The sequence below is a fragment of the Alligator mississippiensis genome, chromosome 2 (genome assembly GCF_030867095.1).
Source record: "Alligator mississippiensis isolate rAllMis1 chromosome 2, rAllMis1, whole genome shotgun sequence".
NCBI lineage: Eukaryota > Metazoa > Chordata > Crocodylia > Alligatoridae > Alligator > Alligator mississippiensis.
Window position 1 is genome coordinate 247,535,287 of NC_081825.1, and position 23,522 is coordinate 247,558,808.

General features: G+C 44.3%; 1 protein-coding gene across 3 annotated transcripts in view; it reads left to right on the forward strand.

Annotated features, from left to right (window-relative positions):
• The window catches only part of DPH6 (diphthamine biosynthesis 6), a 425,610-nt gene that overhangs the window by 190,659 nt on the left and 211,429 nt on the right, over positions 1 to 23,522 (forward strand). For all 3 annotated transcript variants that reach the window (XM_019496211.2, XM_019496209.2, XM_059723009.1), the window contains exons 11-12: positions 3,547 to 3,676; positions 11,812 to 11,986. In XM_019496211.2, coding sequence (XP_019351756.1) covers positions 3,547 to 3,676; positions 11,812 to 11,986 — 305 coding nt within the window. The remainder of the gene's footprint in view (positions 1 to 3,546; positions 3,677 to 11,811; positions 11,987 to 23,522) is intronic.

Below are 23,522 nucleotides of genomic sequence, written 5' to 3' on the forward strand. Positions count from 1 at the left end.
TGGACTCATACTAGCAACCTACACAGGACTTCAGTCTGTTCTCTACCATGCTGTGACAGTGGAGCATACACATGTCCTTTTAGTCTTGTTCTAGGAAGGTTAATTGATTTAATTCTCTCTAAAGAGGACAAGCTTTGTCAGAAGGATTTAGAAATGAAACTGTGTTAGTGGACTTCTAGAAATGTATACTAATCATACCTCATGATATCAAGACCGAAAAAGGGAATTCGCTGCAGTATTTTTATGTTTATTCTGTGACTGTTTTTATTTGAGCTTTTCTTACAGTGATCTTTTTGAAAATAATATTTGTTATTGTAATTTTTGTGTTTTGTAATCTTAGGTGTTATACATTGACACAGCTCTATAGGTTTCAATGGAGCTACACAGATTTACAGTGAGGAACTAACCTAGAATTAAATAGCTCTACAGTGGGTGTGTCTACATGAGACACTTAACTGAGCGTTAGCATAGTTTACTGTGAAGTAAGCATGTGCATTTATACGTGCACATGCTTACTATGCAGTAAACCTCCCTAATCTTGAGTAAATTTGCTACCTGCAAGTGCAAGTAGCAAATTTACTTGAGTTTAGTAACAGCGCAGTGGTGCGTGTATAGACACCTGACTGGGAGCCAAAACTGCTCCGGGTTAGCCGTCCACCAGGGGGCAGGAGATAGTTCTGTCACAGGAGCCCGGGCAGGGACTATGTCCTCTTTCCAGGCACCAGGGAGTTGCGTGCCCCTGCTTCAAGATCGGGGAGCAGGGGGTTGGGAGATGCTTAGCTCCAAGCCTCTGCTCTGCCATCTTGATCACAGAGTTGGGGGCTGGGGAGACCCTTATCTCCCTGCGCAGGCTCTGTGACCGTGGGACCAGTGCTGGGAGATAAGGATCTCCTAGCACTGGCTCTGTGGTTGTGGAGCCAGAGCTGGGAGCTCCCTGCTGGCTGAGGCAGGGGCAGAGGCAGGGGCAGGGGAGCCTGTTTCCTCCCCAGCTCTGCACTCACAGAACTGGACTGGGAACTAGCTCCCATGCCTGTTCCCCCCCATGCTCTGGGCTCATGGAGCTGAGCAGAGAACAAGCTGCCCATCTTCTACCCGGCATACAGGTTGAGAGCTGGGAACAGTGCTGGTCAGGGAAAAGTCCCAGCTCCATGCTCTGATTGGGTGATCAAGGCATGGGGCTCGGAAAGAGCTGCAGGAGTGGGGTAGGTCCCAGTTTCCTGCCCCAATCCACCAGTGGGACAGCTAGCAGTGACCTAGCTGCTAGCTTCACCACTGGCAGATTGTGTCAGGGGGCTGGGACCTGTTCCTCCCTTGCAACTCTTTCCAAGTCCCCTGCCCCTGATCAGGGAGCCAGGGCCTGGTGTCGGGGCAGGGGGACGTTGTCCTCACCCCAGCAGCCGGCAGCACCCTGGGTCTAGGAGACAGCTGTCTCCTGGCCTGGTGCTCCCTGCCAGCCCCTGAGCTAGCACCCAGGAGGAGCCTGGAGCTCCCCCTGGTGGCAGCAGAGGCCCATTGCAGGGCTGCAGGAAACTTGGTGCAGAGAGCAGCAAATCTGCTCCCTAATCCCCACATGTATAGGCACTTGCTCGAAAGCACTTATACAAGAATAGCTTACACCAGAGTATACTAGGCTGGATGAAATGCATGTGTAGATGTGCCCAGTATTTACTGCATTGATGTTGTCTTTTATGTATTTTTCAGAGTAAGGCTCTTACTCAGTCCATATGTCAGGCCATAATTTTTTTTTTTTTTTGTATTAAATGGTATTTCTCACTGTTTTAATTTCATTTCCAAAGTCTTACTCAGGATGAATCACAACTAACCAAAATCTACAATCCCTAAGGTGACAAGGAAAGGCCCAAACCTTAGTACATCATAGAACTGAGTTGTGTATAGGTCTTCATTTCGAGGTAATGGATTGAAGATGTGTAGGTCCAGCAAGAATATTGATGGTGTGGAGGTTAGTTTGACAGTCCATCAACTAAGCCATACTGCTGGATACAGTTTGTTGTAATAGCAGCTTCTGAGTTGAGAACATTCTATCTCCTCATTCTTTTAGTTCATTAATAAATTTCTGTGTGAATAAGAGACAGATTTTATTTTTATGACTTTTAAAGGAAATTAGAAGTTACCTTTAAAATATTTCAACTTGGTCAAATATTCACAAGGCAAATATTTGTTGGTGGTGGTTTTTGCTTTTTCAATATAGACCTGTATTTCTCCCAAATAAATGTTTCACATTATACACATTACACTTTAACTTCACAAAAAGCTTTTACAGCTTAGCTAAAATATCGTTTCACTTACTGAAGGTTCGAAAAATATATGATTTCCTTGCTGTCTAGTGGAGTAATAGCTGACATTGACTTACTGGTTTCTTTTGGGCAGCTTTCAAAGCACAGCTCTGCTTTAGCACAGATTTATAATTTTATGCTAATTACTTCTTTGATATTTTAGAGCTACGTCTTGACTAAGTAGGAGTTCTGTTGAATTTTTTTGTCAGTTGCTTTATCATTACATATGCCTTACTGTTTCCTTTATTCCCATGAAGAGTTTCCCATTCCAGACTTTGTACTAAGCAATGGCATGAGTGGGGATAGCTCACATACTTATGGATAATTCCAGCCTGATGGAACTATATTGACTTTAATGGAAACATGCCAGCTTAAATTTTCCTCTGAACCTATTTAAGACAACAGACATGTTTAACATGAAAACGATTTCCTTTTCACTTTAGCCACTTCAACAGTTTACTTCTTTACTCTCTTTCTGTTCCATTAGAGGACACACACGTTTGTACAGTATATGACTTAAAAAGCAATATAGTCAAAACAATCATGAAGGGAGGTCATGAAGTTTGCAGTTAGCTAGGGTCCAATCGGATCCTAATGCTATATACAGTCTATACTCAATTTATGGAATTTAGTTTCTACGGGTTATGAACATTAAATAAGGCTATGAGGATCACAGAGTACAGTGTCCCATAAATGTTGTTAAGGCACCAGGCTTGTTGTAAATTCCATTCTCTTAATTACCTTGATTTGATCTTTTCTCCCCTACCAGGTCAGTATAAATTTTGTCACAGATTGGATCCAAGCACAGGGATGAATTAGGTGACCTCATGGGGGTCCTGTCCAGGCCTACATATCTCTGATTCTAAGTCCAGGAAAGATTGTTATTGTTATTTTTTTGTTTTTAAACTGATAATAATAATGCAGTGGAACGTAGACAGCATGTATGCACACAATGCATTCTCTTAAGGCAATTTTAAGTCACCATTATTTGGGTTTGAAGAACTTTCATTTATCTTCTATCTCTTTATTATCAGAAACTTAACATAAAAAAGCACTTTGTAAAAACTAGAGGAAAACCATCAAAGATTATTAAGAGGGAAAGTAATATATTACTAAAGCCCTCAATCATACTAAACGTGTTAAGTTACTATCATTTAAGTTTCTTGAACAAACATAAGATGCCTCTGCTATCTTACTGTCCACATTTAAAATATCCTATCTATAACAGCTATGTTATTTTTTTTTCCTGCAGCTAATATGAATTCCATGGGATTTGAACTGAAAGATATTATTTTGGTCCATTTGTATATGAAGAGCATGAAAGATTTTGCTGTAATAAATTCAGCCTATGTGACAGAGTTTGATTTGTGTCCACCGGCAAGGTAGGATCAGACTAATGCTATAGTATATTTATGATACACTGTAATATACTGTGTTACAGCTACTATATTTATATTTATGAAGTTTTTGTACACATTTTTGTTTCTCTTTTGTACTCAGAAATAGGCTTGCACCCACCTTTTTTGGGAGAGCAGCCTGTTTCTTACTTTCCTCATGTAACATTAGTGTTAAGGTAATCATGTATACTTCTTTAATAAAATAATGCATGTGACAGGGAAATCATTTTACGGTTCTAAATATATAGCTGACTTATTTTGCAATGGAGACCAAGCAGATACGTTTTTATATTTGTGCCTGTCACAGCTCCTAGTGTGATGTCAAATCCAGATCTGATAGAGTTAAGCCTGTCCAACAATCTAGGCTTGCAGTATTAACCATATTTTCAGTCCTTTTTCTCTCATAGGTTCTACTTTGAGTGGCTGTATTGCATTTGAAGTGATACAGCAAATGCCTAGAATACTGGAAAATTTTTATTAGATTTTTAAAAGTTATGTATCAAAATCATAAATTCCGTTAGGACAGGAGTTGGCAATGTTTTGCAGCTGGGGATCACTTTTAAAGGAGCTTAGCTTCCAACGCAGCCAATGCTGTCTCCAGAGTTGAAGCTGAAGGCACACTCACTGGTCCCTCTCCCACAATGCCTTTCTGCTGCCTGTTGCTTCTTTCTGCTGGCCGGGCACTATGCAAGCAAAGCTCTCCACTGTTGAAACGCTTCCAAAGCCCCCCCCAGTTCTACAGGCTAAATCCAGCCTCCAGGCCATAGATTGCTGATCCCTGAATTAGAAAATAAAATTTAAAAAAAGAGAGAGAGAAAAAATTGTCTTAATGTTCCTAATTTTTGTTTAAAGCAAACAGTTCCAGCTAGAAAAAATGAATATGCTTTCATTTCACAATGCTTAGCAAGTGAAATACTACAAGAATAGCTGATTTAGTGAACAAAATATTACCTATGCTCTTTTTGCCATGCTGTTACAATTTGAAAACTTCAAATCAGTTCAGCTCAAATTCAGTTTTTCTAAAAATGTAAGCAGAGTTCCAAATTTTAACAAATGCATTAATGAAGAGTTCACAGTACACATTTTAAGTTCATGTATGTTGAGTTCACATAGGTGCTGTAAAGAGTTATAGAGGATTTTTCTTTATATGGAAAACAAATATTAATGCTTTGATGTAACAAAGCCTTCAATGTCCAGATTTGATATGCAACTTAATACTTTTTTCAGTGTTGCGTTTTATCCAGTCCCAGATTAAATTTGTTTTTCTCTCTCATACACAGTACTGAAAACTCTAAATCCCATTGATCTACTGTGAGTTGAAGGGTGTTTTAGTGCTTTGTAAGTCAACTTGTTTCAGGATCAGGCCTTGGGTGATTTAATTTTTATTGAGGTCTTTTAATCTTTCCTCAAAGGTTAGCTGTCGTTATTATTATTGTTATTATTATGATTGCACTTCGCTATATTCTCTTCAGGTTGTCAGTGGCTTTTGCAATTAAGTTCTCAGAAGTGAAAACAATATTGTAGGTTCAGTCACACCAGATCTGTAGAGTTAGGAATAGTTTCTCCCTTGTTCTTTTATCTGATGCCTGTGTGTACACTGTACCAAATTGTATTGATCTTTTTATTGGCTGCTGTATTGCATTGCAGACTCTTGTCTAACTTTCTGGCCACTGTCACCACTATCTCTCTTTCATCATTGTTAGTTTTCAAGTTCTTCCCTCCCACTGAACATCTGTGTAAGGGATTATAATTCACACTTGCATTTTCATTATACTGAATTTGGTATTCTCTGAATTTATTATTTTAATGATTACCTTCTTCTCTCCTTTCCATAAATTAAAATATTAATAAATAAAGTTAAAAGTCTCTACAGTTCATAAAATGATATTTATTTTTAGTGCTGCATAAAATCTTTAAAAAATAGTAAGTTCTTTACTTTTTCCTCATTGTATAAAAGTTAGGGTAGTATTATTTATTCAAGTTAACAAGATACATTTCCCACTACTTAGGAACAGCTTTGCTAGTAATTGGATCTGTGTGGGTCTCATTGCTTTGAAAGCTTCCCTCAGATAAATATCCATGGATCCTTATTAATGTCATGCCCCATGATTTACAAAATCTTCCTGTACTTTATCCCAAAATTCAATCAGTTGAGAAGAGGTTGAGAAATAATGGAATTAAGTTGCAAGCTTGCATTTGCTACAGAGTGGGGAAGAATTATACAATATATAATAAGGATTATGCAACATAGCAGGACTATAATAAAGATAAAATATAATCTGTTTTCCATCTTTATTGCTTTATTACCAGTCTGAATACTACTGAGAGCTTGCATCGCCTCATGCCAGTCATGACTATCTGATATTTGTTCTTTTACTTTTCCTTATACCTGACATATTTGAAGCAAGATTGAAAAATAATACCAGCTGAAAAACATGAATATAATTAAAAACAGGAAGGGAGGAAGGAAAAGGTTAAATATTATAAGTTTAAAAAGACAACATAAAACTCTAATTTTTGAAAGCCAAAATGCCATATTTTTCCTTATTTTGACAAATCAGTTAAAACTCTTTAAAAGTGTTCTGTTCTGTTTATGAACTGATCAGATGAACTAATGAACACTCCATATATTTAAGAAAAAAACAAGACTTTTAGAACATTATTGTTTAATAGTGGTCACCCAAGTATTAATGCAAACACTGTACCAAAATAAATCTTTGAAAGACATTGATGTGACAAGATGCTATTCCACTGACATCTTTGGGTGCATCCACACATGCACTTTACTATGGAGCTGATTAATTTGCTCCACAGTAAAGTGTCACCATCTACACATGCTCCCCTATTATGACATAGCAAATGAATTAACTCCTCTGTAGGATAATACTGTCCAGGACAAGTACTATTCTACAGCAGAATAGTTACGTGCTTTGAATTGCAAATGTAAGCAGTGACTGGGGCTAGCTGGGGCATGAGGTTGCTACAGCATAGGGCCTAACTGCTAGCTGGCCCTGCAATGGAGCACCCTCATACCCCAACCAGGCCCTCCGCAGCATGGTGAGCTAGGGTGGAGCAGCCCCAGGCTGGCAGGCTGACACCCCTGGGGTTCTCCTGCCAGCTGGAGCTGCTCTGCCCTGGCTCAACATGCTCTGGCCCCAGGCATGTTTAAACACTGTGCCTGGGAATAACAAACTCTGGCACAAACTGCACCAGAATGTATTGCTGTGTGCTAATTGCACATGTAGATGGACCCTTTATAATAGCATTTAATAAAAATAAAGTTAATTATAATCAACTGTTGTTAATGCTGTCCTATAAGGAGTCTTCATGTGCTAGAGTGATGCTTTTTCACCTGATCATTATTAAAAAGCTTATTTTCTGATTTGGCCACACTGACTGAAAGAATATTTTTTTAAATAATAAGTTGTTTCCATATATTTATATTCCAAATATTTATATAATGTAGGCAACCTAATAAACATGTGCAGTAGATATATATATCAATAAAAATATGCATTTGTACTGCCCATTTTATTTTTGATAGTGCACACAGCCTGTATTTTCATGTGCCTCATAGATTCATAGATGCTAGGGTCAGAAGGGACCACAACAGATCATTGAATCTGACCCCCTGCCTAGGCAGGAAAGAGTGCTGGGGTCAGATGACCCCAGCCAGATGCCTATCCAGACTTCTCTTAAAGACCCCCAAGGTAGGGGAGAGCACCACCTCCCTTGTAAGCCCATTCCAGGTTTTGGCTACCCTTAACATGAAGAAGTCTTTCCTGATATCTAGCCTAAACCTGTTCTCGGTCAGTTTGTGACCATTGTTCCTTGTTACCCAAAGAAGTGCCCTGGTGGACAGAGAATCTCCAATCCCTCGCTGCATCCCCCTAATGAATTTGTAGGCAGCCACAAGATCATCTCTCAGCCTTCTCTTGCAGAGGCTGAAGAGGTCCAGGTCCCTCAGTCTATCCGCATAGGGCTTGTCCTGTAAGCCCCTGACCATATGAATGGCTCTCCTCTGGACCCTCTCAAGTCTATCAACATCCTTCTTGAAGTATGGCACCCAAAACTGGATGCAATACTCCAACTGTGGTCTGATCAATGCCACATAGAGGGGAAGTATCACTTCCTTGGGTCTATTTGTGATGCATCTGCTGATGCATGATAAAGTGCGGTTAGCTTTGCCGATGATTTCGTCACACTGACAACTCATGTTCACCTTGGAGTCCGCTATGACTCCGAGATCCCTTTCCACTTCTGTGCTGCTGAGAGGGTCACTTCCCAGCCAGTAGGTGTGTTGGATATTTTTGCGCCCTTGGTGCCGGACTCTGAACTTGTCCTTGTTGTACTGCATCCTATTGTGTACTGCTCACTTCTCTAACCTGTCCAGGTCTGCCTGCAATCGTTCCCTACCCTCCGGAGTGTGCACTTCACCCCGCAATTTAGTATCATCCACAAACTTGGACAAAGCACACTTCACACCCACATCCAAGTCACTGATGAAGATATTGAAGAGTACAAGGTCCAAGGACTGAACCCTGCAGGACCCGACTCTCCGCATCCTTCCAGGTCAATACTGACCCATCTACTACCACTCTCTTGGTGTGACCGCTAAGCCAATTTGCCACCCACTGGACTGTGTAAACATCTATATCATAGCCTCTTAATTTATTTATGAGGATGGGATGAGATACCGTATCAAAAGCCTTGTTAAAATCCAAGAAAATGACATCCACCTCTTCTTCTGTGTCTAAGCATTTTGTGACCCTGTCATAAAACAAAATCAGATTGGTCAGGCATGATCTACCTACTACAAATCCATGCTGGTTTCTCTGCTGCATTATTTTTCCCACTGGACTCCCACAGATATGATCCTTCATAATATTTTCAAAGACCTTTCCAAGGATGGGGGAGAGACTGACTGGCCTGTAATTACTTGGATCCTCCTTCCTCCCCTTCTTGAAAATAGGGACCACATTGGCCCTTTCCCAGTCCTCCGGGACCTGACCAAAGCACCACGAGCACTCAAACGGCCGTGCCAGTGGTTCTGCTATGACACCGGCCAATTCCTTCAGTACTCTCAGATGAAGCTCATCCAGGCCTGCTGACTTGAACATATCCAGTCCATCTGAGTGACTCTGCACCAAGTCAGCGTCGACAGTTGGTGAGCTGGTGTCCCTCTGATCCCCGTCTAAGAGCCCATTAGGAGACTTATCTTGACCCCTGTTGAGCCTATTAGGAGACTTATCTTGACCCACTGAGGCAAAAAAACTCATTGAATAGATCAGCCTTGTCCCCCCTGTCTGTCACTAATATTATTATGCCTGATATTATATGCTCTTAACTTTAATTGTGGAGGCATGGAAGAATGGAGATGTCAAAGGGAATTGATTCCATAGTTTTCTGGAGAATGTACAGTTGTGTTTATTCTTAGCGGCTCTGTCTTTGTTGACCTGTTTGAAGCATATTCATCAAGGAAGTATAACACAAACCTGAGCCAACACAGCCTGAGGGAACTAAAATTATATTCCATAAAGGACTGTTGCAACTTATTTCCAAGAGGATGGAAGAGATGAGCAAAGGAAGTACTGTAACTAAGTCACAGTTCTTTGAGAGCTTCCTCAAGAAAATCACAATTAAACTGTGCCCCATATTCAGTGATGAGGTTTCTGGCTTATTTGAATCCTGAAAATAATAATAAGAAAACTTATCATTTAAATCAGGACCAGAAAACTATAGCACTTGTAATCCATAAGGGGTTAAAACTGATGAGGAATAAAAGCAGAAATTACTTACTGGAGTTATAGTTATGTTAGGATAGTGCATGCCATAACAAATTCACAGCCCTAACTTGTTATATTTATGGATATCAACCTGGGTACAATATGACAATTTAGATCTAAATTACCTATCAAGTCTTCCTGAGTCATGTTGTAAAAGAGCACTGAGTTCTCTGACAGACTCAGAAACACGTGGCTATGTAAAATTGACTGTAACACTATTTGATTCCTTGGTGTGGTTTCTAAGCTGGGAAAGAATGGTGCCAGTAGAAGCAAAAGCATTGTGGGTAAGGGAGTAGGGAGAGACTTCCAAGAGACACTGAGGCCCCCTCTAAATGTTACACTTAAGGTGTGATTAACCAGGTAATCACATCTTAAATTGTCACCTACCTATACTTGCAACTAAATGATGGCTTGATAAAACAAGCAATAAGCTCCAAAGGTATTCCACAAAAATGGGCAATAACTTTGTAGCTTGTTCTAATCACACCATTAATTGAATGTGTGGCCTGGTGCTCCCCTGTGGCTGAGAGCCCCATCAACTAAGGAGCTCCCAGCCACAGGGGTGCACCACACGCTGCCAGCCTCACAGCTGAGAAGGCTCTTAGTATTGTCAGTGTTGTCAGCTGCAGGGGTTGCATCATGGAGAATGGTGCTCTCCCCTGCAAGCAGGAGCAGATTAAGATTCATTGGGACTCTGGACCAGGCCCCCCACTACAGCCCAGGGCCCCCCCTGACCCATGCCTTGCCCTGTGCAGTGGGGGCAGCGGCCAGAGCAGGACACGCTGCCCTGGGACAGGAGCGATGGCTGCCCCTGCCCACAGGTTCATGCTGGAGCTGGTGCCAGGAGTGTGGAGCCACTGCCCTCTGGGTCTGAGCGATGTAGACCAAGTTCTAGGTGGAGGGCCCTTGCCCCACCATAGCTCAGTCCAGCTGCAGCAGCACCCAGCAAATGGCACCCAGCAGCCACAACCCACAGCTTTGCACATGCCCAGCCTAGCCTCTGATTTCGTCCGTGCCAAGGTAGGGGCCCATGGGCCCGAACCCAGCTGACCTGTGCATTAATCCACCTATGCCTGCAAGCATTCCCAGCTTACAGTGGGGGCAGTAAGGAAAACGCTGCCCTTACTGTGAACCTTGTGAGGTGTAGGGCTTGCAGTGACAGCAGCGATCCCCCACACTGCTGCACTTGGGAGCCAGAAATCTCACAAGACTTGCAGCAAGGGCAGTGTTCTTTTCACTGCCGCCACTGTGAGCCCAGCAAAGATGTGGGCTGCAGGGCTTGCAGCAGGGGAACGCTGCCTTTGCTGCAATCCTCCCTCTGTTAGCCGCCAGATGATGATTCTCACAGTGGGGGCAGTGTTCCTGGAGCTGGCCCCTGCTACACTCCCTACAGCCCATGTCGGCTGTTGGGTCTGCAATAAAGGCAGCATGGGGAACAAACTGGGGCCCCCAGCACCAGCAATAGAGTGTGATGGGATCCCATTGTGGCTGCATATATAGAGGTGTCCTGGCTGTCAATCAGGTAATAAATCACAACAGGGTGGAATTCACCTTCTTTGTGGCTTTAGACCGAAGTTCTGTTCCTTCCTGTAGAGCTCTACAGCAGAACAAGAGCAATTCTGAACACTTTGATATTTTAAATACTCTAAGTGACACCTTTCCTGCTTCCTTTCTCTGCTTTAGCCTCTTCTGCTTCTCATGTTACTGTATGTCTTTTGCTTCCATGTTTGCATAGCTGGCTGCTTAATCCCTCATCCCTTCTTAAAGAAGTCATAAAATAACAGGTATAAAAGTTGCTGAAAAAAATTGTATGATTACTTATAAGATACAAATAGATTTATGTTGAATTTTGGCCAGAAATAAAAATTATTTGTCAGTTTGCATGGCTGCCAAATTGCATTATGTACAGAAACGCAGCAATGGAAGTTCTTGCTAGTAATATGCTAGGAGCACAAACCCAAGAGTGTGGATCCATAGTAAATTTGCAAAATTGTTTTGAAAAATTACCAGCCCAAGCAGGTAATCTATTTATCCATCCTTGTGATGACAGTCATAGAGAGAAAGTTTCCACTTGCCTGTGGCAGGTGAGATTCTACTTTTTGACAGGTAGACTCTTGTAATATTATACTACTTGGCAAGTAGAATCTTGCAATATTATACTACAAGTTTCTTAATAATCAGAAATCATTGTTGTTGATTTTCTGCTATAAGAGAAGCAAAGAGAAGTCTGTAACATAGTAACGATAGACAGAAACATTGATGGTCAATTTTTAAGTTTGGTAAATAACCTTTCATATTGGAAAAACTAATTCCCTTCTATGGATTATTTTTTAGAGTGTGTGTAGAGGTCCCGTTGCCCGATGGAATACTGTTTTGGATTGACTGCCTTGTACATAGCCGTGACTTTACGACTGATGACGCATCCTGTTATGAAAAGCAGGTCATGCATGTACAGAGCATTTCTCACTGGGCACCTGCTAACATAGGACCTTACAGTCAGTCAGTCAAGGTAAGCAATCTTGATTCTTTCATGTGAATTCTTTACTACTTTACTGAAATGACTACAAAGTTATAAAATTTGTTTTTCCTCTTTTGGGCAAATTCATATCAATGGGAAAAAAGAACAAAAACTAAGGTCAGGCCTTTTTGCCTTTATGACATGATATAAAACAGGGCTGTGCAACTTCTAAGTGGCCAGGGGCTGAATCTTCCATGGGCCACACCAGAGTGAGCCACAGGCATCTGTAGCTATAGGACAAAACACATACCACCTTCTCATGCCCCTTATGTCGCTGCTGTACTGCAGGGATCTAGGTATACCTTCAGCTTCCCATACAACACCACAGTGCCCCACCCCCTGGGTTGGGTGCTGGCAGCTAAAGCCATAGGAGGGAGGGGAAGCCTAGAGACTCTGGTGCTTTTACAGCCAGAGCAATTTGTAGAGCAGCAGGCAGGCAGGAGCCTAGGGGCTGCAACTTAACCCCTTGCAGGCCATGTGCACCTCACAATTTTATTGCTCTGATTTAAGAAAATAATACAAAAATGAGTATATACATTTTCAGTTTTAAAATTTCTGCATACAAAAGTGTTCAACTGAACTGAAAATATAGCAACTCTTTCATTCTGTGATTGTCAGGCAGGATAAGGGACAACTATTTCCTGTTGAGATTTTAAGAAAAGCCTCTTGAGTTTCTGTGCTATAATTCTAACAAGAAGTACTTACAATGCTGGTATATTTCTGTATACTTTCTAGTATGTAACTATGCACTTACAACATCTCCAGGTAGTTGGAAACTCTTAATGTTAAAAAAGAACAAGTCCAGAATTTTTCTTAGGAAAGTCAGTCCCTAAACACATGAACATTGAATTTCCTTGTGAAGCTCTAAAATTTTATTTACCACATAAAAACAAAGCCAGATTTATGAAGTACTTAATATTTTTAAAATTTACATTTAAAACAAAGTGAATGAAATGTGATATAATGTAGTGGTGTGTAACCTTTTGGCCCTGCTGGCCAGATGAATGGTGTGGGGACAGTCCCTGGGATGGATTAAGCACTGCCCCTTTCCTGCCCCACTCACTGGGATTGGGCCCCAGCACTGCCACCTCCCACCTCTGTGTGCTGGGATAAAGCCTTGGGGGTTTGGCACCTCCCCCTCCTGCCCCTGTGCACCAGGGTTGGATCCTAGGGACCTGGCACAGCCCCACTGATCCCATACACTGGGATTGGGCCATGGAGGCCTGGCGCTACCCCCATCTGGCCCCCCCACAACAGGATTGGGCCTTGGGGCCTGGTGCTGCCCCTGCACCAGGATTGGGTCATGGGTCTTAGCACTGCTCCTTCTTCTGCCTGGCCCTGCATGCTGGGATTGGGTGCCTAATCCGGTGCACAGGGCCTGGGGCTCCCCATGGGTCTGGAAATCTGACAGCAAGGGAATGGTGCCACTATTTCCCCACCACCAAATTGCCAGACCCGTGGGGAGCCTCATGGGCTGGCTGACAAGGTGCTGTAATCCAGATCTGGCCCACGAACTGTGGGTTGAGTACCCCAATATAATGGATTGAGAGAAAAATAGGAAAGCATGGCACTCCTCTTTACAACAATATCAACCATCACAGATGTTTGTCTAACTTACTCTTAAAAGGTTTTGATGGAGATGCCATAGCCTTGCTCAGTAATTTGTTCCAATACTTAGCCACCCTGAGAGTTTAAAACACGGGTTTTCAATCTTTTTTAAGGAGTGTACCCCTTTTGCGTACAGTTCTGGCTGATTGGGGGAGGGCTTGCACGCGGTGGCGGGGTGGGGTGGTGGATGGCAGCACCGGCCACCACATGCAAACTCCCAATGTGTCCAGGTGGTCCCTGTGCAGCCCACAGAGGGGAGCCACTGCCCTGCCTCCCTGGCCCTTCTCCTGGGAGGTGGCGGCGCTCCATCCCCACCCACCTGCATGTACCCCCTAGCCCCTTTCCAAGTACCCCCAGAGGTACATGTACCCCTGATTGTCAACCCCTGGTTTAAAAGATCCTTTCAAATATTCAACCTATAGGACATCTATACATGTGACGGACCTCTGCTGAGATGTATGCTAATTAGCCCCCATTGGAGCAGACTTGATTGATCAATTCTGCTGGAGTGTGCTAATTAGCACACTCCAGCAGCCTTCATATCACTGTATTCAGTGTGCCCACATTTCAAAATTGTTGAGGGGGGGAGTGCTTTCATTAAAGCTTGCCATTTTGAAGTGCAAGATGCTGAATACACGTGACATTGTGAGCTCTCTAATTAAAGCAGCTCTAAGAGCTGATCAAATTAAAGCACACCCCTTCCCTACCCCAGAGCCCATAGTTCCAATATTTTATTACCAACCTTTATGCATTTGAAGAGTGTTATCAGATCCCCCTTCAGTCTTCTCTTCTTCAGACTAAACAATACCAGTTCTCCCAATCTTTCCTTATAAGTAATATTTCCTAGACCTCTCATTTTTATTGATGATTTGTATTTGCTTTCTTGCCCCTACCATTTCCTGTGCAAAAGAAAGCTAAATCTAGGGCATATATATATGAAGTTGACTGGGTAGGCAGGGAGAAAATGCAAAGAACCTTGCATTCATTCCATGTGCTTGTACTGAGGCAATTGCTTTCTGATTGTAGCACAGGTGCTGAACTAAGTTAATGTCCTACATGCAGCACAGTCTGGATTCTGGCCAGCACGTGGGTTGGAAACTACTGTAGTGACACTGATGGATGATGTCCTGCTGTCAGTGGATGGTAGGCAGACAATCATTCTCATATTCCTGGATCTGTTGGCAGCATTTGACAGACAGCCATTTGATGCTACTGTCTTTCTGAGAGCAGAGACTTAAAGGGCTGCATTTAAATTGTTTGATGTTTTAGGGGGAAGGATACCTTCAAGAAATAATAATAGGAAACAGGACCTGCATCCTCAGAAGGATCTTTTTAAATAAAACTGAATGCGGACAGGTTATTGATGTCATGGTGCCACCTTCTTTGGTTGAAGATACTCACTTTCAGTTGATCAGTTGCAGGCCAAGGTTTATTCTTGATTCTTACATCCTCACTGATGCTACACTTACATAAAATTATCTGATATCTCTTCAGTTGCCCAAGAGATTCCACCTCTTTCTGGGTGATAAAGACCTGACCTCAGTTGTCTACCTTTCTTACCTTTCTACTGGAGTAAATGATGGAATGTAGTTTGGCCTGAAACCATTGCCTCCTCCCCTTAGAAGGCTCTAGCTAATATGTAATGCTGTTATATATATAATTAGCAACAGGAGATACTCTAAACACTTCCTTCCTGTCCTGTGCTGTTTCTTTTGGTCCATTATATTATGTCATTTTCAAAGTTTTCATCATTATCTTCCAAGGTGGTCAGTGGCTTTGGCTAAGGCATCCCCTAGAGCTCTGGAATGAAAAGTACTGTCCTTAACTCTCCTCTGGCATAGTACATATTAACTCTCCTCTGCAGCAGTGGTTCTTTCAACCATAAGAATAAAGCCTCTCTCTGCAGAAAACAAGTTTCTCAGGACCTGTCTCAATCTTTGGGATGAACTGCCATGGGAACTAAGGTTCATATGAACATTACCACCTTCTTCTCTGAGAGTAAGGTGAAGTTCTTTGACCTTGTCTTCTGTACCATGAACTTATAATATGTACATGTAAAGAACTCCTTAAGAAAAGCAGTGCCTTCTACATATAGATCTCCTTCTGGGTAGAATGAGAAAAGACAAATACTAGTTTATTGCTTATTGTGCTCCTGGAAAGTAGTTGCAGGTTATAATGATGAGTTCATAATACATTATATGGAAAAGAATTCCACACTGGCTAGCAGAAAAGAAAAGGAAGAGAGCCCATGTATGTATCCTTTCAAAGGAAGTTTAGTTGCTTTTTTTCAAAATTTAGCCAGTTCTTTTGAGAGCTTCCCTGCTGCAGAGCCTTAAAACCACAGTTATATTATGGATCTCTGATGTTATTTTGTCAAGAACGTTGTTTCTCAGAATCAGTTTTTAAATATATCCTGGTTTTCATTTATACTTACATTAAGCATCCTTGACTTCTCTGAAAGTGCATCTCTATTTTGCAAAAATCTGACCATTTAAAATCAAAAGCATAATAGTTCTTGCTGAATGTATACTGTATAAAACCAATGGATAGAAATGTCCTATGAAAACATAATTTATTTATGCTTAATATTTTTAAACTTAAAGCTCAGATACAGATCCCCTATCATTGTAAATGCCCTTTTTAAAAAACAAAAAGTTTCTAATTGACTTGACTGTGTTTCAGAATCTATTCAGGCAATATTGTATGCAGGCTGCTCAGATCTTTTTAAAGCTGTTGGCAGAAAAACTCAAGTAAAGCATATACAATTATTTTCCTGAATAAAGTAGCACATGCTTTATATTTTATTTTATTGTATAGAGCTAATAAGTAGGATCAAATGAGGAAAATAAAATTTGGTGGTTTAATGTTTAAAGTCATGAACTTCTGTTGCCATTACAAAACCATATGTTTCAGCACAAAACTGGCCCACTTCTCACAATAGACTGTAACAACAAAGGCATTACAGGTCAGGATTGATGTGCACTGGCAGAAGTACACAGCTGCCAGCTAAAAAGTGTAGGTAGTTCATGCAAATAACAGTTATTCACTCCACAGGCTCAACAAATCACTCAGCAGAGCATCAGATTAATTTGGTAGGGATCTTGCATGATCCTGCCAACCATTCCGCAAGGAAAAAAAATTAAAAATTTGAAATATACTATGAGAGTGTCCTTCTGACCTCAGGCTGACAGAAGCAAAACATCACTTGCTGGATACAGTTAGGATCTGAATTGCATTCAAAATAGTTATAGCAAAATCAGAAAACATTCTCTTTTTGGAAATAGCATGCATTAATATCAACCTCAAAGCTTGTACTCCTAGCTTGTAGGACATTATTTATGGTAGGATATAGAGTAGTTGATTTTCCCATTTTTAAGAAAAAAATTGTTTCTGATAATGTAACGCAATTTTCTTGGCTCAGATCCTTTACTCATACAGAAGCCTCTCTCCATTATACTGTTATATGTCATAACAGGTATAAAATATATGCACGCTATAGCAATGGACTATTCTTATAGTCTCAATGAACACAGTCTAAGTGTACGTGTCATGACCTCGGTAGGCACGATGAGTATCTCTCTGCTTCCTGGGATGGGACTCCCAACTCCCCTGCCACAACTTGATGGAATTTAATTGAAAAGGAGGGGTTCAGTGGTGTTCCTAGCCTGGGCCTGGAGACGGAGGTACTCATGGCCTCATTGTGGTTGGTCCTGGGGCTCTGCCTCTCCTACACCCCATTCACTCACTAGTCATTGGAACTGTTGAGCCACTGTGCCAGCCTGTGGTCCCGGCTTCTATTCTGCAGCCGAGGGACCCCAGCCTTCTTGCCCTCTAGTCACAGTGCTGGCTTGTGGTTGCAACCTGCTCTTTACACCTGGTCCTCAACCTAGCTTGACCCCAGTGCTGGGCTTGTACCTGCGGTGCCCTCTGCAGGCTCAGAGTTGAATAAACCCTGCCCATGTCCTGGGGTTGGTGGCTGACCCTAAACCCATTCCTGTGGAGCCTAGGATCGACGAGCCTTGTCTGGCTCCCAGACACTGCCCTCACCTACTCTCTGCAGGACAGGGTCATCTATGATTACTGCTCAGCCAGGTTGCACCCCGGTGAGCTTGGCTTCTTTCCTCCTGCCTCCCTTTCTACCCCTGGCTTCTGCCAGAGTTTTTAAATCCCTTGAGGCAGCAGCTGCAGCTGACATCATCAGCCAGCTGCCGCCAAACTTGACTGATAGATGCTTGAAAAGCCAGTGCAGCACTGGCTTGCACAACTCACCCGTTGACCTGGCATGCCTCAGATCTAAGTTTTCTGCGGGGCCGGAGTCCCTGGGTCTGTCTCCTGGAGTGTTGGGGTTTGTCACTGGCACTTATGGTCCTTGGGAGCAGCTCCCGCTGCCACAGACATCCCTCCTTAAGCTGCCTTGTGGTGTCATGATGTCTCACTGGTCTTCTGTTGTCAACTGGCGGTGTTCCTGGTACACTCACCTCACTTCCTTGATGGAGTCATCCTGACTAATATACCTAGAAAGAAAGTCAGCCACGAGGTTGTCTTTGCCAGGATGATGCACTATCATGAATTTAAACGGTTGTAGGGCCAATGCCCAGCAGGTTATCCACGCGTTGTCTATGTAGGATCTCGCTAACTATTGTAATGGGGCATGGTCTGTCCCTACTAACAACTCCTGGCCCAGTAGCTAGTATCTAAAATACTCTATCACCCAACAAATTGACAAGCACTCTTTCTCTATGGTTGTGTACCTTGTCTCAGCCATGTTAAGCTTATGGCTAGCGAACTCCACAGGACACTCTTCTTTTTCCCACTGTTACAATAGAAGTGCTCCCAATGCACTGTTGGATGCTTCGGTCTGCAAGATAAAAGATGCTGCAGAATAAGGGTATGTACCACTACTTCCCTACACATTGCCTATTTTCATTTCTCAAAGCTCTCAGCCACTTTGTAAGTCCATTGTGGTGCCTTTGCAGATTTGCCTCACAGGGCATCCATTAGGAGTGCCGCTAGCTCTGCGAAGTGCGGTATGAATCTCCTATAATAGTTGATGAGCCCCAAGGATGACTGTAATTGCCATTGGTTCCATGGTTCTTGGAAGCAGCATATTGGTTCAACTTTGTCCTTGAGGGGCCTGATCATTCCTTGCCTTATATAGAATCCCAAGTATTTGGTCTCATGACCGGCGAATTTGCACTTCTTGGGGTTATCCATCATCCCAGCCACTCTTAGTTCTCCTAGGATGGCTTTCAGGGCTGGAGGTGTTGTGACCAGTCTGTTGTGAAGATGACTATCTTGTCGATATAAGCAGCCATGTAAGTCGCATGCGGAGCCAGTAGCGAGTCTGTCAGCCTTAGAAAAGTAGCTGCAGCCCCATTAAGCCCAAATTGCATTCGTAGGAATTCGAATGAGCCCCAGGCCATTCCAAAGGCAGTCTTGGCACAATCTGATGGTTTCATCAGAATTTGACAGCATCCCTTGGCTAGGTCTGCGGTGGATATGAACCTCCCTTCCCCTATCCTCTAAAGGAGGTGGGCGACATGAGGCATGGGGAATGCGTCAAAAGTTGTCAACTCATTTAGCTTTTGATAGTCAATGCACAATTGGAGCAACCCATCGGGTTTGGCAGTGGGTACTATGGGGCTGCACCAGGGACTTTGTGATGGGCAGATGATACCTTGCTTCTGCATCTTGTCTATTTCTTGACAGACTTCTTATAGCTGTTGGAGTATGGGTTGCCACCTTTCTCTGACTAGTGCCCCAGGCAGGGTCCTAATCTCATGCTCTACTCCTCTAGCCTGGCCAGGGATCTCCTGGAACACATCATAGTGACTGTCTATAAACTCACTAGGGAGGACCAGAAGGGTTTGGGGGAGACCTTGTTTCCCCTAGTGCCCCTCGGGATAACGGCCACAAGTTGTTGGTGAGTAGGTTTAGATTAGACATCCGTAAGAACTACTTCACAGTTAGGGCGGCTAGGATCTGGAACCAACTTCCAAGGGAAAGTAGTGCTGGCTCCTACCCTGGGGGTCTTTAAGAAGAGGCTCGATGCCTACCTGGCTGGGGTCATTTGAGCCCAGTTTCCTCCTGCCCAGGCAGGGGGTCAGATTTGAAGATCTACAAGGTCCCTTCCGACCCTACTTCTATGATTCTATGATCCTGGAAGGCTTTCACCAACTTGGTTAAATTACATTGTTGCCCAGCATTTAGACCCTCCCCGAATTGGACCTGTGCTTTTGGTACCTTGTTGGTCCTTAATTCCACATAAGGGAATCCTAACTCCCCGTCCTCTTCTTCATGCTGTGCCATCCAACCCTGTGGAGTCTTCCATTCCTTGAGTAGGATGATATGGTAAATTTGTTGCTGCTGCTAGTGTCCGGGCTTAAAGACCTCATAGTCCACAGGTCCCATGTGCCTGACCACTTTGAATGGTCCTTGCCACTTTGTAAGTTGTGTCCCCATAGACGTAAGAAGCATAACCAATAGCATATCCCCTGGTTGGAACACTCGCAGCTTTGCCCTGCTATCGTACTGGGCCTTCTGCCGTTCTTGTGACTCTCGTAGATTCTGGGTAGCGATCTCTCACGCTCTCTATAGTTGTTCCTGTAATTTCTGCTGGTAACTTCCGGCCGTGACCCTGGGTCCCACCGATCTCTCCCATTCTTCCCTGATCATATGCAGCAATCCTCTTGGGTTGTGCCCTTACATGAGATGGAATGGTGAGAATTGAGTTGATTCCTGTGGCACATCACATAGTTCAAACAACAGTGGCGTTAGTACCGTTTCCCACTTTTGTGCGTCCTCCTGTGCCCACCTCTGGAGCATTCTCTTAATCGTTCCATTTAGCCTCTCCACCAGCCCATTGGACTGTGGGTGGTAGACAGATGTCTTCAAATGAGTAATGCCTAAGGTGTTACACAGGGCCCTCATTACTCCCAGCATGAAATTGGTTCCCTAGTCAGTGAGGATCTCATGAGGTATCCCTGCTTGGGCAGTATAGCTTAACAACCCTTCTGCTTCCTGAGTTGCTGTGATGGTACTGCTTCAAGGAACTGCGTGGCGTAGTCCACCAGGACCAGTATGGATTGGTGTCCCACATGAGACTTCATACAGTAGCCAATGCCACATGTGAGAAGGAGGTTTCAATTACCAGCATTAGCTGTAGAGGGGCCTTAAGCGGCCTCCGCTCTTGAGCTCTTTGGCACTCAGGACGTGCCGCACCCCATTGCTCTACATCATCCTGTAGGTGCGGCCAGAAGAAGTCACGGGCAATCCATGCTTTCATCTTACTATGCCCCAGGTGGCCTCCCAATAGGATGTCGTGGACCAACCGCCAGATCTGTCAGCAGAATGGGGTCAGTACCACTTGTTGGCATTTCTCAATCCTGGGCCCTTACCCCCTCTATACCCAATATAGAAGACCCCCCTTTCCTTCATAGTGGACTGTTCCTGCTGATGTCCCTTCTCTGGAGTCCTTTTCCACCAATCACTGTAGCTCAGGATCCTCCTGCTGGGCCTGCCAGAACTGAGCCACGCTGGCCACCTGCTCCCAGTTTATGCGCGCCCCCTCATTTCTTCCCTGTTGGGTGCTCATTTCCCTGGCCCAGTTTTCGCCTCTCCTTAGGTGTTTCCTCTCTTCCTCTGTCATTCTCACTCCAAAACCATATGTAAGGGGGTCCCACTCATAGCCTATGATAATTTTGCAAGCCAGTGATGGGGCCAGCCCAACCCTCAGCTCACCCTGAAACTCCATCACCCTGAAAGGCAGGTAGCAGCTCTCAAAGCACATTTCTCCCCCCAGGATACATGTTGTAGTGAGGGGGCTGGCCCTCTTCATGCCGACCTTTGGTACCAAGTCAGCGCAAAGTAGAGACTGTGAACACCCAGTGTCAAAGGTTGCCCGGACTGCTCAGTCCCCAATCCATGCTGTCACCACCAGGCGTTCCCATCCACTCTCCTGTGACGCAGACCCGAAACTGCAGTTCATGGGTTCGCACTGCTTTACTTCCCTGAACCTGTCCCTCGGTTCGGGGGGGGCAGGCATTGTCACATGGCTCAATTCACTCAGGCCTAATCCGCACTCCCTGGAGACGTGACTGACCTTGCCAAAGTGGTAACATACTATGCCTCTCACTGTTCCTTTCTGGGGGCCCATCTTCTCCCCTTCCCGTATGGGGTTTATAACCAGAGCACATAACCCCTGACTACGGCCACGCTCATTCTCCGAGATGGAGAATGCTTCTGCTAGGCAGAGTGCCTCCTCACAGTTCTGTGGCTGGTGCCATCTTACCCATGTCTGCATCTCATCATTCAAATCCCATAGCAACTGTTCCAGTAGGACTTGGTCTGTTACTCCCTCCCGATCAAATCAGTTCACTGGGAGCCATTTGTTCAGGGCATCCCTCAAATATTGCATGAGACTTCAGGGCCTCTTAACTTCATTTGCCTTTCATGCCCTAAAGGGTTGCCCGTAGCTCTCGGGTGATATTTCTGGCCTGTACAGGATGGCGGCTTTTACTGTATCGTAATTACAGGCTTCCTCCCATAACAGGGCCCAGTATGCTGCCTGGGCCTTGTCAACAACTAGGTTCCCTAGCTGGCAAGCCCATTGTGAGCAATCAAGCCCAGTCTGTATGGGTGTTCACTCGAACACCTCTATATAAGCTTCTGGATCATCATCCCTAGTCATCCGAGGCATCTTAAACAGGGATGCGTTCTGTTGCATCCATTCCTGTTGGTGTGCCCCTTGTCTCTGCTTCATCCCAAGCACTTCCCCTATTGCCTGAATGGCCTGGGTAAGGAGCTCTGCGTGGGCCATGGCGGCCAGCTGCACGGTGGCCTCCACTGAGTCAGGATCGCTGATCCTCTATTGATGACTTTCCCAGCCAATGCACCACTGTCACGACCTTGGTAGGCACTGTGAGTATCTCTCTGCTTCGTGGGACAGGCCCCCCACCTCTCCTGCCACAACTTGATGGAATTTAACTGAAAAGGAGGGGTTCAGTGGTGTTCCTAGCCCAGAGACTGAGGTACTCACTGCCCCATCGCAGTTGGTCCTGGGGCACTGCCTCTCCTACACCCCATCCACTCACCAACCATCAGAATTGTTGTGCCACTGTACAAGCCTGTGGTTCCGGCTTCTCTTGTCCAGCCGAGGGACCCCAGCCAACTCGACCTCTGCTTACAGTGCAGACGTGTGGTTGCAGCCTGCTGTTCGCTCCTGGTCCTGAACCTTGCTTGACCCCAGTGCTGGCCTTGTACCTGCGGTGCCCTCTGCTGGCTCAGGGTTTAATAAAACCTGCCCAGGCTCTGGGGTTGGTGGCCAAACCCAAGCCCATTCTTGTGGAGCCTGGGGTCGATGAGCCTTGTCTGTCTCCCAGACACTGCCCTCGCCTACTTTCTGTGGGGCAGGGTCATCTACGATTACAGATTGGCCGGGTCGCACCCTGGCAAGCTTGGCTTCTTGCCTCCTGCCTCCCTATCTGCCCCCAGCTTCCGCTGGAGTTTTTAAATCCTCTGCGGCGGCAGCCACGGCTGACATAATCAGCCAGCCACTGCCAAACTTGATTGACAGATGCTTGAAAAGCCAGTGCAGTGCCAGCTCATGTGACTCACTCGTCGACCGGGCCTACCTCTGAGGTGGGTTTTCTGCAGGGCTGGAGTCCCAGGGTCTATCTCCCAGAGCATCAGGGTTTGTCCCCGCTGTTTCTGGTCCTCAGGAGTGACTCCCGCTATCACAGAACATAAGCCCAGGATAATCAAAGATTACTAACTCTGTGTAGTTTGATGCAAGCACTATGCCAGCAATTTGCCAAATTTTAGACCTATGTTATATTCAGCAAGAAAGTCAGTGCTATATTGTACCCAGTAGCTAGAAGAGGAAGAAAACTCTCTTTCTTCACTCTTTCTGGAAGGAAAA